The 17,801-nt window shown below is 41.7% G+C and overlaps 3 protein-coding genes across 5 annotated transcripts in view; 1 reads left to right on the forward strand and 2 right to left on the reverse strand.

Annotated features, from left to right (window-relative positions):
• Nucleotides 1-946: 946 nt before the first annotated feature.
• The window catches only part of LOC124410267 (neutral ceramidase), a 35,219-nt gene continuing 18,364 nt past the window's right edge, over nucleotides 947-17,801 (forward strand). The window contains exons 1-8 of one of the 3 annotated variants that reach the window (XM_046888510.1): nucleotides 947-1,064; nucleotides 1,144-1,303; nucleotides 4,625-4,803; nucleotides 5,313-5,456; nucleotides 6,335-6,511; nucleotides 7,365-7,492; nucleotides 7,706-7,904; nucleotides 8,358-8,564. In XM_046888510.1, coding sequence (XP_046744466.1) covers nucleotides 4,669-4,803; nucleotides 5,313-5,456; nucleotides 6,335-6,511; nucleotides 7,365-7,492; nucleotides 7,706-7,904; nucleotides 8,358-8,564 — 990 coding nt within the window. In that variant the 5' untranslated portion in view covers nucleotides 947-1,064; nucleotides 1,144-1,303; nucleotides 4,625-4,668. Of the gene's footprint in view, nucleotides 1,304-2,275; nucleotides 2,449-4,624; nucleotides 4,804-5,312; nucleotides 5,457-6,334; nucleotides 6,512-7,364; nucleotides 7,493-7,705; nucleotides 7,905-8,357; nucleotides 8,565-17,801 lie in introns of those variants that run through there. The other 2 variants (XM_046888501.1, XM_046888519.1) reach the window with 2 other exon arrangements.
• On the reverse strand, nucleotides 8,803-10,083 carry LOC124410298 (cuticle protein 8-like). Its single transcript, XM_046888557.1, has 3 exons — nucleotides 9,975-10,083; nucleotides 9,588-9,887; nucleotides 8,803-9,214 (listed from the first exon to the last, which is right to left on the reverse strand). The coding sequence occupies exons 1-3, from the start codon at nucleotides 9,981-9,983 to the stop codon at nucleotides 8,924-8,926; spliced, it is 600 nt and encodes a 199-aa protein (XP_046744513.1). The 5' UTR covers nucleotides 9,984-10,083; the 3' UTR covers nucleotides 8,803-8,923.
• Nucleotides 14,856-16,162, reverse strand: LOC124410306 (cuticle protein 19-like). Its single transcript, XM_046888568.1, has 3 exons — nucleotides 16,048-16,162; nucleotides 15,316-15,567; nucleotides 14,856-15,220 (listed from the first exon to the last, which is right to left on the reverse strand). Exons 1-3 carry the CDS (start codon nucleotides 16,054-16,056, stop codon nucleotides 14,921-14,923), a joined length of 561 nt encoding a protein of 186 aa, XP_046744524.1. The 5' UTR covers nucleotides 16,057-16,162; the 3' UTR covers nucleotides 14,856-14,920.

The raw sequence follows: 17,801 nt of genomic DNA on the forward strand, positions 1-17,801 counted from the left end.
TGGAAAGTTACGAAGGTACCTCCAAATCACGGTCTTTTCTTTCCTCACCTCTTTCCAGTTCCGATTTTCCAGATTCTCTTTTCCCAGTAACACTAGAGAGTCGGGCTTTGGAGGTCAGCCAGGGCCAATTAGGCCGGTCCACCACCACCACCACCACCATGCACTGGTCCAGCTGCATTCCGTTTCCAGTCCAAGATGCACCAGAAGCTGATGGTCATCGTAGAGAAGGGTGATGAGCCTCTAGACCTGCCCCTTCTCCAGGTTTCATCTTTTCCTTCTCCTACGTGACGGCAGTAGCTAGCCAACGTCATCGCACTCGCATTATTCGCGATCAGTATACCGATTCCACTGTTTAACAGACCGGTCGACGCCGGCGTTGCGGACGACTGTCATGTCCTTCTTTCCGATAGTCTAACCGCGGTAAAAAATCGAAATCCCTTCAAAAATCGTCTCGAGAATTGTAAGAAGATGCGAAAAATACTGATCGCTGATTCGTTGGAACCGCAGTTGAAGCAGAGGTGAAAGTGCTCCGGTTACTCTCGCTTGTTGGTTGATTTCGCCTTTTTTCCGGTGCAAGATCAGGTTGACCGTCAAGATAGAGAGGCAGGGGAACAAAATCGGCGAAGTGACCAGAGGTTGAGAGAGTGTAAAACAATGGTCAGCCAGTGTGTGTGAGTACCGTTACCATGGTATAATATTGATCGGAGTCAATTGAACCGCTACGCGATAACGGCCACCTTGTCGTCGGATTAAACAGTTAGCTACGGAAGTTAGAATCATCGGGGGGAAATAATAATCGCGTCGTTCTAAACGGCAGTGAATATATTCACCGTCGATTTTTGAGCGAGGTGTCTGTTGGTGTTTTTGACGTGCGAAGAAAACTTGTTGAAAAAAAAGTAAAAAGGATTGGCATAAAAATATCAGTGAAATGAATGGGAGCCAGAAGTGTTACTGTATACGTATACCTAGTCGTCGAATTATCACACTCGCTTTCTAACAGTTGACGTGTATAAATTCAGTCGCGTCACCACGCTGTTCGTAACGGTTGGCCTTATACAGCTTCTGTTTGTATATGTCTACATTGATTTTATTCTCCTCGTTAAATTTCCTCGTCGAAGTATTATTGACGAAGATTGATTCCAGAGTGACGTATGGATCAAGATACGAAGTGCTGAGAAGCTCGCGGTCCTTCTACTGCCGCCGAACCTCCGAGTCCAAAGCCTAGATCTTGCGAGGATCGTGATCATGCATCGGATACCTTGGAGAAATCACATTTCAAGAAAGGATTATATTCACATTTCAGGTAAGAGCGAGAGTCCAAGGACTTACCTCATACCTTTTCTCTATACGTCTCGATTCTCATTAATTATATACATCTGTCCATGGATTACTCACACGTTCTTGACTAATCAAGAGCAATTTCCGATAAGCTGTTCGACACAAGAGTTTTTAATCTACAAGATCCCTCTTCCCCCCAGTATTTGATCCAATTATCTCGCCTTTTGAAAAAGTCGATCATAACAGAGTTGAACGTATGTAAATTGATTAGCAAAGTTATGATCAAAGAAAGACTTTGAATTAAACATTGTGGACATTATCGCAGCGGTATTTTATCTCGGGTAAAAGTACGCCGGTAAGACGGTAACCGCAGGAACTCTGTCAGGTTGTAGACCGTTCTCAATCTCTGTATCAGTGCGGTGCAATTAACGTAATCGTGAAGAGCGTGGCTGGTGGTTAAAAAGTAAAAGTTGTCCGCGGCACAAAGGCATCGGGTTTCTAGGTCACCCGTTTGATTCGAGCGTTGTATCAGACTTCCGGCGATAGCTCGATGCACCTGTCAGCACTATGGTGTCTACTCCACGTGCGCTTTAGGCTTGCGCTATGCTGCGGAGGTGCGCACGTGAAGCGCTAAGCGTAGAGATGACAGTCATCGAAGAAAAAAAAAGTCTTCATATTATTCTTTGCGAAGATTTCTCAGTTCAAGTTGGAGTTCAGAAATAGAAATGATTCACGGTAGTCTCCGTTTGTTTTCGTCCCGTGGTTTTAAAATGACTGTACGATGCGCCAACGGTCACCATTCCCAGTGGAATCCACAGCAGCGCAGTTGATTTAATCACTGTCTGTTATTCGCGGTCTGATCCGGTCATTCGCATTCGCGTTTTCTACGTCGCAACAGTCTGACTTTGACACGTGACAAGTTTTTCTTTAAATAATTATGGACACTCTTGTGGTGACCGGCAATTGATTGGCCGGAGTTGACCAGACCAGACCAGAGACGAATAAGCTGTCCAATTTAGACGGTTGACAGGACAAAGCAACTTCGAAAGCTTCATGGGAGGATCGCGATTCCTCTGCTAGTCTCTCGACGGCAGACGTTCATCTCGCAATTGCTGAAGCTCCGATAGTCTGCAACGGAGAACGTGGATTACAGGAATAATTGCATAATCGGCAAGTATACAATTCCGCAGGCATAGCCGCGACATCCAATCCACTGTGATACGAATTTGAGCAACTGCAACCTCTGCCGTGATATTATATCTGATAAAGTATCATCCGACGATCCAATAACAAGCTATCGTCTTCTGAGGCACAAAAATTGCGACATTCACACTCGGTTCTGGGTTATTCACACTATCGGGAATACTTTGATTTACAAGATTTATAGTTTGGGCTTATTGGCAGCGGACTGTTGTGTAGATCTTGGCGCCAGACGTATCAGCAGTTTCGGAATTGATCATCCAGTGCGGTAATTGCAATTAACTGGTAATATTGATTTTTTTTTCATTTTCTTCTCTCTCGCGAGATTGCGTAAAAATATTTACACGTTGCTCTATTGCGAGACAGAGTATATTATTATACGTGTAGATATAGGTACGTATTTTTAACAGAGAAAATCTCTTCAACTTTCCAATGTGAACGGCTCACTCATACCTGTAGTGAAAAATATTATTTTCTAGCTTTTTGAAGTTCAAGAGGATTTTCGTAAAAATCAGTTCAACGTCTTTCGTACGCATTTATACAAAATGATCATGTTTTATAATCAACTTGTAAGCTCAATTTTTCATACCTACGATATGTCGGTTGATGCGACGAAGCGGTATTGTGTAACAGCGTAGCATCAGATAATTATGATGTGAGTCACAAACTCGACAAAAAGTCTGAAAGCCGTTCAGTATTATACATGAGAAAAATGAAATTCAAACCTTTGAAGTTAAAATATCATCTCGTGCACGTGCGGGCAATTTACCCCATTAATTTTGGAATAAGAGACTGTTTATAAATACAGAGGCACGTAATATCCGTACAAAGTAGCTTTTCGCATACTGCATTGATCGCGGTTCGTGACTAAAATTAATGAAGAAAAAATAAAACCACCGACGTATGGGATATCCGAGAACCATTTCCGCTCTCCTGTGGCCGGAACGGATGTTTGCCTTGCTCGCTTTGTGACGGTGAGCTGATTCATCGTCCCTTTCAGCCAACAATTTATTCATCAACCACTCGTCAGACAAACAACTTTATTTTCTTTATGCGATTCCATCGTGCGGTCTCGGTGCAGTTTGCATTTGTCCAATACTCACAATATTGATTCACAGGTTTCTCCGGAAGAACATTTATAGGTATAAATATACATATAAGTATACATGTCATAACCACGCGGAAATTACGCCGGACATCTTCCAACACGCAAAGAAGAGTTTCACTGAGGATTCATGTTACAAAAAGGGAAGGAAAAAAATGAACGGAAAATTCGAACCCAGTTACGAAACGTTTTTAAATTTTATAACTCGAATTAAGCTGTTATCCCGCAGTGTGAATATATAATGAATGTACTTAGCTTTCAGGCTGATGCACGGTTACGCACTTGACTTCGTTATTTCATCATGAATATCACTACAGTCGAACAGAGAGTGAGATTTTGAGATGCCAGCAGCATTGGTTCGGTGAACACTTACACATCAACCCCTTCTGTTAATTTTCGGGACAAAGCTCACCCCTTCATTCTGCCTCTCCGAAAAGGGGTTCAGCTGGATTCGCATCTGATGAAAGCAGCTGTGCCGAATAGCATATCCGAAACAAATAAATCTACATTAAATCCGAACTTTATCTTATCGGTGTCGTAACTTTATTTCCAAACTATAGATAAAGTCCTCGACTTTCGCTTTGATTTAAAAAATAATTAAAGATACATCTTTATATCAGAATCATAAATTCGTCGATAAGATTATCTTGCTGAGCAATTTTTCGGGAAGTGTGGGATGAAAGACGTGATAAGTCAATTTTGGGAGGTATACAATAAGAAAAACAGAAGTAAATACAGATGACCAGGGTTGTGGAAAGGGGCTGAGAAAATAGGAGTCTGCTACGAAATTGAGGAAACGTTGTTGTTTCGCGAAAGTAATTTCCAAATGGTCAGAGTGCGTTGGCCGATTGGTTCAATAGTAACTCGGCACCCTCCTTAACTCGGGCTTCCACGCCTCAACATCCCTTCCAAGAAGCGGGGCGAAATAGGGATTCTCACCAATTTATTTCCTCTCTGTAACAAAAAAATCGCCAACATCCACGTAGCTTTCCAAGTAGGTACCTGCCACAGTTCTCACTCCAATTTTTTTCCTCCTTCTAGTAAAGAACCAGCGGTAGCTACCGCAGGAAGCTAAGCCAGACTTGATGGATTCGATGTTGAAGTTGCACTGGCTGCTAACGCTATGCTTCTCGTTGACGGCATTCCACGTTGCGGGGGCGTCGTACAACCTCGGTGTCGGGATTGCCGATACCACAGGACCTGTGGCTGAGATCGTTTTCGTGAGTAATGTTTCGTCTTTTTTCGTCGAATCCAGAACGCTTTTCTTCGATCGGAGCATGTATGGAAAAAATTCCCAGCTATTTTGCCCTCTGACTGAACAGTTACTAACTTATCGTTAGAGGACCTTGAATAACTTGCTTGCAGTCATGCTCAAAGGAGTCCGGGAATTCTCCTTAGTTTACAAAAGCCCCAACCTCTGAACAGCGAGTAGGAAGATGAGAGTTGTGTTCAAAGTATTTCAAAAGTTAACCATAGAGATTGCCGAGGCATGTGGTTGGAGTTTAGATACCAAGTATGGGGGTGATTTTTTGGAAATGGAAATTTGTGTGTTTCCACCTTTTAAAGTTGCTTTTGATGCAAATCAGAGTTCGAAATGAAGTGTTCATCAAGTTTGGAGTCAATATTTTCATCAATATATTAAAGGAAAAAACGTCATTGTAAGAGATTTAAGCTTTTCTGCGACACTTTTGACAATCAAGCGTCTGATGTTATGAAAATTAACTTACAGATGGGATACGCCAGGCCGGAGCAAAAGGGATCGGGACTTCATCTCAGGACTTTTTCCCGAGCTTTTATCATCGACGATGGAGAAGAACGTTTCGTCTTCGTCAGCGTCGACAGTGCTATGATTGGACACGGTGTTAGGCTGGCGGTAATCAAACATCTTAATTCATGAGTGTATTTTTCCACGGTCCATGCAACCGTGCCGGTTTCATTGAGCTATGATGAATTTCCTCATTCTTCGTATCTTGAAATAGAAAGAAAGGAAATGAATGGCCAGAAAAGTATCTCAAGAAATTTACACAGTGCAATATTATGCGCAGGATGATACTTCGTTTCATGGTCAATGGATTCGGCTTCTACAATTAGTAACTTTACAGCAAAAATCTGTGTTAAACGATTAACGGAGCGTGCTAAAAACCCGACCCTAAAAGTTACGTAAATTTCCATAACGTTGGTCCGTACGAATGCGATTGGGTAATATTTACTGAAAGAAATATCACGGTCTAACAAATCGGGTCTCATATTTATATGAATTAAATACAAGGTCGTAGGTTTCACGTGGAAAGTCTCGCATCGCTGGGCTACGGAAAACATTCATCGAAATTGAAATCTTTTACCAAATGTCCGATTGCATTTGAAGTTTCCCTACCAAATTGCAAACGATTGATTCGGTTTTCGATTCATTGATGAATACACGGTTGGCTATGAGGTCAATGAGACGCCAATCGTCATGGTAAAGTGTGTAACTTCTGAAATATCCTCAATCGTCCTCAAAGATGTAAAATCATCTGTTTAGAGTTTCAGTGTAAAACAGATGAATGAAATGTTCTCCTGGCTTCGTCAGGGTCGTATTTCACGATTTCTTCAATCTTACCCAAACTGCGATGGAAAAGTTCGATGAACTTTTGGGTAACTTTATCTGCAGCTTTAACGATCTCAGTATACGAATTACCAGATGAAACTTCTAATTACGTCGTTACTTGTTTTACGTTCGACCACAATTGATTGGTTCAATTCTAATTACAGGTACTGAAGAAGTTGGCAGGGCGTTTCGACGATATGTACAACGATAAAAACGTAATGATCAGCGGTACTCACACTCACTCAGCTCCTGGAGGATACATGATGGACGTTCTTTTCGATCTCACCACTTTCGGATTCGTCCAAGAATCGTTCAACGCCATTGTCAATGGGATCACGAAGGTGAGGACATTATTGGCGTCATTTCGAAGGGTCGCGTTCAACTTTGCATACATTATATCAATGGCGGGAAAAATCGTCACTTGAGAAATTTATGTAAACGTGAACAAGGCAAGGGTTTCGCTTTTTGCCGTAACCTTTAGGGGACTTCGGCTCCGAAATTACCGTTTGGTCAAAATAGATTGGACTGGAGTTAGGGTTGTCATGGAAGATTTAAGCGATCCCTTTGTAGAACGGAACTTTGAAATCATGCTGGATTTTGAGGGTCGCTTCTCTCTGGAGGTTAGATCCGATCAATTACTGTCATCGTATTCGTGGTCTAGTTTCGGTTTAAATATTCAACGGATCGATGAGCACTTTGAGTTTACTTTGACATGAATGAATTTCATGCTTTTTTATTACCCATAGATCATTTATATTCATCTGCCTACATCGAATGATGATGACGAAAGATTTAGAAAAAGTTTTGTGATAGAGCTTGAATCTTGGTTCACGTCAGAGATTTTCTTACTAGGTTCTAAAACTCAAGTTTATATCAAGATTATTAAAAAATAGCGGCACGTGTATTTTTTCAATTTGTCAAACTTACTCCCCTGGACGAATCCATTACTTTTGACCAATCTGTCACGACGTGGGACAATTTGGCATGCAAAAGTGTGTGGAAAGCTGCTCCTGCAGAGGCAGTTAGCGTTAAAATTAGAATGACTGACATCCGGTCAAGATTATTGCATCCGGTTATTTTTCATGCGCAGTTCGCTGTATTTTTCACGACGAAACGGAGCCGAGAAATGTAATCGGATTAGTTGTCGATGTCTTACCTCGATTAAGGACTGATGGATTAACCTTTTCTCCACAGAGTATTGAACGAGCTCACGACGCCATTGTTCCTGGAAGAATTTTCGTTACTCAAGGAGAGCTAATGGGCGCAAACATAAACAGAAGTCCCAAAGCGTACCTTAATAATCCTGAAACCGAAAGGGCCAAGTAAGTTGAGAGCTTAGTTCAACTTGGCGGTGGAGTCGAGTGCTACTCCGTTGTGTTCAACCTTCATATTTCGAGAATTACCCTCTTCACTTGTAAAATGACTCTCTTGTATACAAAAACATGATATGATACAGCGAAATGGCTGCTGTAAGTGAATCGAGTTGATTCTGTTTCCAGCACCTCCAACTTACCTCGTTTCTGTATATTTTTCAGGTACGCGTACAACGTTGACAAGAATATGATTCAACTCCAGTTCATCGCTGCTGATGACAGATCTTTAGGAGTGATAAACTGGTTCCCTGTTCATCCGACCAGCATGAACAACACCAACAAGCTTGTGTCCAGCGACAATGTTGGGTACGCCTCAGTTCTGTTTGAGAAAACGATGAACAAGAATTCCATGGTTGGGAAGGTAATCCTATATTTCTCATTGCCAGATGGATATCGATTTCATGTAAACTCGAGGCTCTAGAAAATTGACTCTAATTAGTATGATAAATGACGATGATAATATGATAGGCAATATTCTAAGTCGAAAAAGTAAAGTTTGTACTTAGTAAACTAAGTTTGTAAAATTAAGTACCCATCCGGTCAGGATCGACTGATGATCATATTTCTTCAAATGGTTGATATAAATAATTATCCTGTACTTTGACTTTTTCATTTACCAGAATTCAATAACGAACGTCTAATTCCGGACACTATAATATGGTCTACAGCCTTTGTTACCTACCATCATAGAATGTATGTAACCTGGAAACTAATTGTCTGATTGCCTCATATTATCACCTGACAAGGCCAAAAATTGGGCGATTGAATCAGACTTGCTGTCCTGACATTAATGGCGCTCGTGTTTGCTTGATAGGGTTCCTTTGTGGCTGCCTTCGCCTCGTCGAATCTTGGCGACGTGTCACCAAATACGAGAGGACCAAGATGCGAGTTTACAGGAGAGACCTGCTCTGGCGCTGATACCTGCCCCGGTAAACACGAGATGTGTTTCGCATCAGGACCCGGCAGAGACATGTTCGAAAGCACGAGCATGATAGCAAATAAAATGTACCAAAAGGCATTGGTGAGTGATACGCTTTGTACTTCACAAACGTCAATTATCGACCATTACAGAACGTCCTTCAAATCTGATACACGCAATGATTCGACAATTTTCTCTCCTCGATCACTTTTACACACACGTCACGCCCTGGCGCTACTTAAGGCCGCACGTAAGTCTGCACCATGGTTGAACTACCTCAACGGCGGTACAAAGTACAAATCTATGGAATGAAGTTTTCAGTTCAATAATCAAGTACTCGATTTGAATATAGAACTTTTGTTTTATTGTCGCATTGATATATGAAGTCTCGAATAATTTATTTACATAGATCGTTTTAACCGTTCAAAATTCGCATCGTTGTAATCGGCGCTCGATAATGTTTAGTAGTACTTGTTGTATCCGTATCCGGAATCGTAGTGAGCTGGTGCCGCGACGTACTTGACAACTGGTACTGCCGGTGCGGGGTGGACGGCGTGTCCAATTTTCTTTACAACAGCGTTGAATCCGTTGTGGTCATCGGCGGTGTACTCGACAACGCGAACGGTGCCGTCGGGCTCGTTCAGGCTGTAGGAACCCTTGACTACGTCTCCGTCGCGAACCTCCTCTTGGCTCTTGACGTCGCCGGTGTGGGGGTCGTGGACTCCGTAGTTGTAGGAGTATTTTGGGTAGGCCTGAAATAAAAGGGTTGTTAAATAAGTGGCAGAGGTCAAAAAGTATACAGATTCAACGTTGTTTCACTGTCTCTTCACGAATGTTAAAGACACCAGGTAGCGTGTTACTCTTCATCGAAGAACAGTGAACGGTGTTAAACCCTTTAGTGCTGAAGACCGTTAAGGATTGTTAAGGATTACAAAATGGGGATGAATGTTCGAACTCTACTGAGATTCGTCCTCGTTGGTCTTTACTGATGATAAATTACTCAAGTTACGCAAACCAACGTCGAATACTTCACTTGTACAATGGAACTGACCACTGGGGTGTATCGTGAGGGTAAATTCCGATAAATTTGAGCCGGAAGAAGTTGGGTGAAAAAATTGAACTCACATAGCTGTCATGGGCACCTCCGTAACCGGATCCATAACCAGCACCGTATCCTCCGTATCCTCCGTATCCTCCGTATCCTCCGTATCCAACCTTGGCGACGGCAACCGGAGCAACGGCGATGGCCGGGGCAACAACGGCACCATGAGATATGGCGTTGCCGTATCCACCGTAGCCTGCGTATCCATCGTATCCACCGTAGCCTCCGTAACCGTGGCCTGCAAGTCCGGAGTACCCGGCACCCTCGTATCCCAGAACACTAGCTTCAGTGGCGACTGCGGCCATGGCGACAACGACGAAGAACTGAAAATCGAGGAGAGATATTTAGTGTAAGTTGGAGGTTCAAGTGGTCTAGGAACTGTCTGAAGACTCTTCGGAACTTCTACTAACCCGGAACATGATTGCGCTTGTGTTTACGGAGCAGTTCTGGAGTGGACTGATGACATTAAAGTCCGGGGCGTTGCTTTTATAGCGCAAAAGTCCAGCGTACGCGGATCACGGTAACGACTCCTTCTGTGTATCACAAGTTGTGTAATTCAAGGCCTTGTCGGTGTTTTTTCTTCCCGTAAGACTGCGTCAGTTTTTTCACTCCTGTATATTAGATCGTTTTGTTTCTTTCTGGCCAAACTCCCAGTTGGGTACCTCCTGACAATTTAACCCTACTACTGCACCTCTGCCATTGCCTTCGCATTGCTGTCGGGCGAAGGTGGAGGAGGCACGCTGTTTCTGAAGGACGTCGCACGTACCTTTTGCCTCCACGCCCCCCGGTGTGACCATGTTTATTCGACCAATGCCCATGTGGAAAAAGATCTGGCGTCACTTCACGAAAGTAATTGAAGAATGCGGGCACGTTGCGTTTTGCCCAATATCGCTACTCGCCTCTATGTACTCTGTTTATTTATTTATATATATATATATATATAATACTATGCTGAGTAATTATTACAACTTGAGAGTTTCACACACTCGACTTCGAGGCTGTGAATAAAACATTATTTATACATCCACTGTATCAAGGATTTACCACTGCAGTCAGTCTATGATCGTATCCATTATATGCCTGCTTTCCTAACTTTGCTAACGACCCACCTAGTTAAATTCACTAATTAACGAGCCTATTCGCCAATCATCGAATTATTAATTATTCCTCAAGAGCTTGTATCTCGAAGCTTATTCGATGATGTTATATGATTTTTTAGGGAAAGTCCTCATTTCCGGACTCTTGATTCACTGGATTAATATCAAGGCCGTTGCGTCTAGTCACGTTGCGTGAATTCTGAATTACGTACACATTCACCGCAGTAAGAGTTTCAGGCTGTAACTAATTTAAGTATAGAAGATATGAAATCCAGAATTATCGGTTAGATTTTGCGATGTATCCTACGTATACGAAGAAGGGAAAATGATTGGAAAATATCGGTCGGACTCGATTTTCTTTCTCGGAAATTGATCAACCAATTTCGAGAGAAGCCCGCTACGGAAAAAGTTTCTCCATTTGTGTCGAGATAGATCCACTTTCTGCAAGCTTCTTTTTCACCGGTATACTTCGTCTTTTCGACAAAGAAGTTCATTGTAATCATTGTTATTATTTCAAATAAGCCACCCCAGGATTTACTTTCGTATCAAACGTGTATTTACGTGGTTTCGATTGTTGCCGAGTCACCTAACGAGCCAAATCCGATTCGTTCAAAGAGATCAATTATTCTTTCACTAAGCATTTGTATATACCTGAACCGAGTTCGCGAAATGTACGACCTTCGCGATTCCCGGGTGCCTGACAATCGATAACATGTGTCCTGGAGTGAGTTTTGATACGCTTCGCATTTTCCCGGATCAGAAGTTTTTATCTTTGTTTTTAGTCTGTGTATTGGATTGAAGTCGTTTACCGCGTGACTTACGCTCTCTTGGGTTCGTGTTGTTGAATATACGAGCAAAATACCAGGTTGAAAAAAAAACTACTTCCCACGTTGCAAAAAGGAAAAAAAATAATATCGCTACAACTGCGAATTTCAAATTAAAAACGTTGGAAAAAATCCATATCGTCATATGTAGTTGAAACCTTAAAGAAACATGGTTTGAATTTTTTTTTCTCATCGTTTTTCATCGCAAAAAATATTCTGCAATCTTGCTAACAAGACTCTTGAGCCTTCCGTAATTTCTACGAAGTAGAATAAAACTTGGGTGTAAAAAAATCATATTGCGCGACGCGTTTTTTTTTTTGCAGGTGGAAGAAAAAAATGCTCCGCTGTAATACAGCTGTGATTTATAATTCAAGTTAAGACAGTTAAGGTGTATCCGTGTAGAGATTGCGAAATCTCTCAAGTTCGGGTAAACGTGTATCGTTTGGTAGACGTTAAGAGGAGGAAGGACATATGGTATAAAATATCTACATCGATAAAATCTTCTAGCTTTTGAAAATACTTGACCTTAATAGCAGACCACAAACTGCACCAAATTGGCTGGCACGTAGCCGTTACTGTATTCCTAATTTGAAGACTATAAATTCGAATGAGGAATAGCGTAATAGCTGCTTCAGAGATCAAAAGGCCCAGGCATACCGTGTGCCAGCACTCAATTCGAAATCAAACGTTACGCCGAACCGGAAGTAACGGCGAGAAATATGAGAATGATAAATCAATTAAAGATAATTCGATGTAAATATATATATATTATATATACATACACACTTTATTGTACATACACGTTGTAGAAAAAGAGAATAAAAAAGTCTCGAACAAATTACATTTGAAACACAAGGCTCACTTCTCTGTCATTATACGTTCAATATATTTAATAATTTGATTTCGATTAGGGGATGAGAATTTTACGTCAGGTTGTAAAAGTTGTTCTTATCTCAATACTAGAATCGAACCCTGAAAGGAATTCCTGGTCTTAGAGAGATTGATTCTCTTCAGAGATCTCGCAAAATTGGGACCAGTCTCTCGTCTTTAAAGGCGAATGAGTTTTCTCGTCTTAGGTATAGTCGGCAGGTCGCTGTTGGCAGAAGGGCGGTGTTGGATAGGCAGTTAATCAAACCCCCGCGATAATGATCTCCTCGCGTTGAGCACCAATTGGTTATACACCATGTCAACCTTCAGCCCATCTTCACTACTGGTTACACGATGATTTTTTCACTTGTATCCAGATCGTACGATCCAGTAATGATCAGCGGATAACACGATTCTATAAATAGATTTTTTTTACTCTTCTTTCTCAAGACGAGCATTTCGTTCCAACACCGTCAGGAGAGCTCTGAGGAATACGAGGGCGTTTTTTATTTCTTGCAAGATTAAGCTTCGAAGTCGTTATTCAAGCGCCAAAAGTGATCGACGAAACGTCGTGAAAAAAATCAATCTTACAAATTTTGCAAATTCGACTTGCACCGCTTTTATTACTGGCCAAAGGGAGGCACGTCTTAAATAAATTTACTCACCCCTTTGCTTTAAAGTGAATATCGTACAAGCAAGGATGCATTTTTACCGAGTTTCCTTTCGTGCCAAATCTGACACGGGACCGAAATGATTGATACCTGGATTATGGAGGGGCGAATGAAATACGAAATCCTCTCGTATATTCATGACGAGTTTGCCTGAATAGATTGGGTCTGCATGTAAGGTGAATATCTATCTCAATATCGTGGAAAAAATTGGGTCACAAGGCGCGAGCTCGGGTGAAAAGAAGCTGGTTAATACGGGAAGAAGTGTTCACCGTTGAATTTATCAAGTCTACCGTCGTTGTTGGTAATTCAACGAGAATTTTTTACTTTTTCATATCCCACCATTATAAATCCCAATATTTAACAGCCCGTAAGGTTTTCAATTCCTCTTAAATTACTTGCCTTCGACATGAGCAAAGTTGGGATTTTTTACACTTCAAAACACGATAAACGAGTTTCCATTTTATCGGAAAAATTTTTTTAATATCAATGTACATGACTATTAATTAGGCGAGCCTTCTCTGCTCTCTACCATGTATTCAACGCGAATAACTCGGTAGAACGTAATGAAAAGCTTCGCCTTTTTGGTATTGTAATTTGATCTGTACGTGGAACAGGATCGACTCGTTTGATAAAAGTGAAATTAAAACTAGAGTTTGAAAATTGAGACACGAATGTAGTCCACTTCGTGAACAACATACAACATTTTCCGCGAAACCAACCGGCGTTTTTCCTTCGCGAAACTACGTCGCACCTTTTCGGTCGACGAGTCGGTTTGAAGCCGATTTCACTGACCCGTGAACTCTTTCCAGGATTTCAAGTTTTCCCTCTCCGTTCTCGAATGTATGTAATACTGATCGGGAGTGAGGCCAATTCGATTTCCCTCAACCAGCATTAGCCCGTGTGAAATTCAATCGTTACTTTCATTTGGTTTTCAATAATAATTCGCACGTGTTACCGAAATACGCGCAATTGCCGCGTGAAATTCAACCTACCGAATAAAACGTATTTCGAGATCTGGTACAGAATCCGGGCTTACACTGGCTGTTTTTCCTTCTGTTTTTTTTTATCTGGTTTTTTTATTTTTATTTTTTTGTTTATCTTATTTGGTATAAACCGAATAACGAAAGTAATTACTTTTCGTCGGCCTACGACGCAATGCAAAGCCACGTGGCTTCTATGTGAAATAATGGCTCGATAGTTCAAAGTCACGTATAGCGTGCTGTAAGGAACTCGTTGCCAGCTGCTGCAGATTATTAGGTGAATGAAAATTGTTTCGTTTATTGTCGTTGCAACAGAGAAAGTGCGTGTCGTGATCTCTGATACCGAAACACACCACCTATGCTGTCTTACAATATACATATATATATATATATATATATATATATATACAATCGGACGTAATTCCGTATCCACTTTTTCTCACGTCACTTTGTTTTGTTCGGATACTTTTATCACAACCTGGTATTGTGGTATTTAAATTATGCCTTTTTGTACAGCGCTCGAAATGGTGAGAAAAAGAAAAATGGTTTTGCTATGGAAGTTCGATGAATTTTTTCTATTTTACATTTTAATAGTTTGAGGTGTGGAATAATTTGATCGGTTTTAATCGTTTTTCCTTTTTCGTTTCGAAACGTAACGATATGAAGTAAATTCAATCGCATGCATGTACTACTTTCCCAGCTGCTCCGTTTTTTGCGATAAAGATAAAACCAGGCTCCACTTGTTTTGAAATATTCTATTTTATACGGATTCGAAGTCCTTTTAATTCAACGAAAGGGTTCGGAAATAAAATTTATGGATTTCACGTCTTTCGCTCTGAAATTCGGTTTTCATTTTCACTTTTTTCATCGTTTTATTTCTCCGCACAAAACCGTCGATGCTAACAAATAATCAGGCCCTAATAGCGTCCACGGTATCCTCCTTCGTATTCGGAATCCTGGTACTTCCTTGGTCCTCCAGCGACGTACTTCACCACTGGAATCGGAGCCGGATGTACAGCGTGTCCAAGCTTCTTTACGACGGCGTTGAATCCGTTGTGGTCGTCAGCTGTATATTCGACGATACGAACCGTTCCATCGGGCTCGTTGAGCCTGTAGGAACCCTTGACGACGTCACCATCCCGGACCTCTTCCTGGCTCTTGACGTCACCGGTGTGAGGATCGTTTACGCCATAGCTGTAGGCGTACTTGGGATATGCCTGCATGAAGGTTGCAAAGAGTATTAAAAAAGCCGGCGACGAACCACTTTCAGGCTCTATTATTTTTATTCTACATTTTCCTTCAAATTACTCACGTAACGATCGTGGGAATCGTCGTCTTCATATTTCGGGTAGAGTTCGTCGTTCCCGTAACTTGCGTAGCCCGCAGGATAACCTGTGACCTCAAGGAGAACAGCGGGACCGGATATCGAAGCGTGCGAAGTCGCCCTTTCGTGCCCTTCCGGGTTTCCGTATCCCGCATATGCCTCGTAGCCGACCGAAGGACTGTTGTAACCGACGAGGATGGCGTCGGATGCGACGAAGACGGAGGCGAGGAAAACGACGAGCTGAACAAAAAAAAAAAAAAAAAAAACAGAAAAAAAAATAAGGAACAGGGATAATTCTTTTGTAATGGAATGTCAAGAAATCCGACTGAATTACTTTTACGGATTCAAAAAAATAGTGAAAACTCAAAACAAAGGTTGGTGAGGGAATTTTTCGGGATGACGTGAAAAACTACGTCTACGTCTACGTCTGAAATTAGTCAAATTTGAACATGCCCAAATATTGACGAAAACACAACAACTTTTACTCTGGTACATAGACATAATATTTGCGTCTGGTACACAGTGTGAGATGTTGAAATTGATGAAATATCGATGCCGCGATACGTATTACGAGTATTTGAACTGTCCTGAGATTGATTGAAAGGACCGTAGTACATATATATAATTGACGACGAACGTGAAATTTAGTGACGAATAATAAAGGAGTTCGTTGTATCCGCAAAGCTGGTGAATTAATACCGAGTAATGTTAGTCATGTACCTTGAGCATGGTGCTAATTGTACAAGATCACTGATGTCCGGACAAAACGAACGAAGTAATTTATATACCCAGAGAATATGCAGTCTGTGATCCTGAACTGGTCACAGTAGGCTGATCCCAGAAATCGCGTTGCCTTATTCCGCAATGACATTGAAGGTTGAACTCTCGTTTTTTCACTGGGTAAGGTAAGAACAGGGTAAAAAGTAAGATAGAAAAAGAAAACAAAAGAAAAAAAAAACGAATCACCACCTCGTTTATGTTGCATTTGACCGGAGAAGGATTACAATGCTCAAGATCGCGTGACGAGACATTGTCCAGAGTCGAAATGACTCGACGTCCAGAATTAATGTTAAAGACATTTAAACGAGTGTTTTGGTTAAGAGATGGAGTTCGGGTAGACCAGCTTAATCATTCCCCAACTTAGAGTCGTTTAGTATGATAAAGAGGCACCACTGAGACCCACACACATAAAGGTGCTTGCAACTAATCGCAAGCGAAGTACTAGGATGGTAAGTGATCGAGTTGTGGGGGATCATCGAGCCAGAAGTATACAAATAACATTTCCTCATTTTCATAACAACTGCAGTGTGCAACAGTTGTCGTAAGACAGAGGTCAAAACGGGATCCAAGACTCCATGTGTAATTATGAGAGTGAAAATTTTCACCTAAGTTGAAAAAAAGCTCCGCGGTCACATTGCGTTAGAAGTACGAAACGTTGCACGTTAATTGTTCCAACCACGAGGTCGTTAAAGGCTCGCGTTTCTCGCTTTTAACAGAGTCGCCATGGTGACCCTGCAGACGTTGCGCAAACGACTCATTGTCAGCTCAAGTGGTAGCGCTCGTTCTATTACCCGCTGGTAAAAGTTCCGGTAGCAATGACACCTGAACGCACCTCTTCACGTCAGACTGCATTCAGAAAATTGGTCAATGGACGAGGTGCCGAGAAAATGTGTGCCAGAATCTCTTTGAGAAGGTTCTCCGTTTCCCAAGTCCGGCTTTCGGTAGGAACAAAGTGTCCTTTTGTCCGCCGACACAATAGATCTGACGAAACACGACTCGCGTTAACGAGTCGCCTGACGGAGTCGTCGAATTATTTTCGCACACAATTGTCAGCGTTGTTGTTCAGATCTTCGGAAATTCTCAGGCCCTTCGAAACAGGGGCGTTTTAATGTCGGAGATTGTTTTATACACCCACGTTCAGCGAGTCCATTGATGATGGTTTTGAGAAGCCGAAGGACCTCATTCGTCGCCGTTCCGTCAGTTTTCAGTTACCAGATTCCTTTGATTTTTTGCACGTACCAAATTCTCGAATAAAGTCAAGTTACAGCCATATTGGACAAGGAAAAATAACTCGATCATACTAATTGTGTCCTTTGATCCTGGCGTTGCCTCCGGCCTGCAGATGACAGACCTTCTGCAAGGCGTCTAGTCAGAAATAAGGACTTTCTAAGGAGGCTTGATGGTTACAGGCGTATTCTTTGTCTCCCGAAGCATGTCCTTCCGAATGTTGATCCGCAAACAAGATTAGTTGAGCATTCGGTGCGTTCTCCTGGAATGGTCTGAAATGTTTGGACGGAGAACGGGAACCACGAGGCCATAGAAATAACAAGGCGTTAAATAAAAATATTCCAGGTATAAGATGTTTTTCTTTCTCAAAGAAAGAAAAAAAAAAAAAAAAAGGAAGTATCCAGGAAGTATAATATTGGAGCAGGAAGACAAGAAAATCACAAACACTCAATCATCCGCTAAGTCGC

The sequence above is a fragment of the Diprion similis genome, chromosome 1 (assembly GCF_021155765.1).
Source record: "Diprion similis isolate iyDipSimi1 chromosome 1, iyDipSimi1.1, whole genome shotgun sequence".
In the NCBI taxonomy this organism is placed as follows: domain Eukaryota; kingdom Metazoa; phylum Arthropoda; class Insecta; order Hymenoptera; family Diprionidae; genus Diprion; species Diprion similis.

What these genes read in the sequence shown, in the direction of transcription:
- LOC124410306 (XM_046888568.1), bottom strand. An exon ending in ACGATTCCCACGATCGTTAC is followed by an intron (nt 15,221 to 15,315) that starts GTGAGTAATTTG and finishes ACCTTCATGCAG; the next exon opens with GCATATCCCAAGTACGCCTA.
- LOC124410298 (XM_046888557.1), bottom strand. An exon ending in GAGGTGCCCATGACAGCTAT is followed by an intron (nt 9,215 to 9,587) that starts GTGAGTTCAATT and finishes CTTTTATTTCAG; the next exon opens with GCCTACCCAAAATACTCCTA.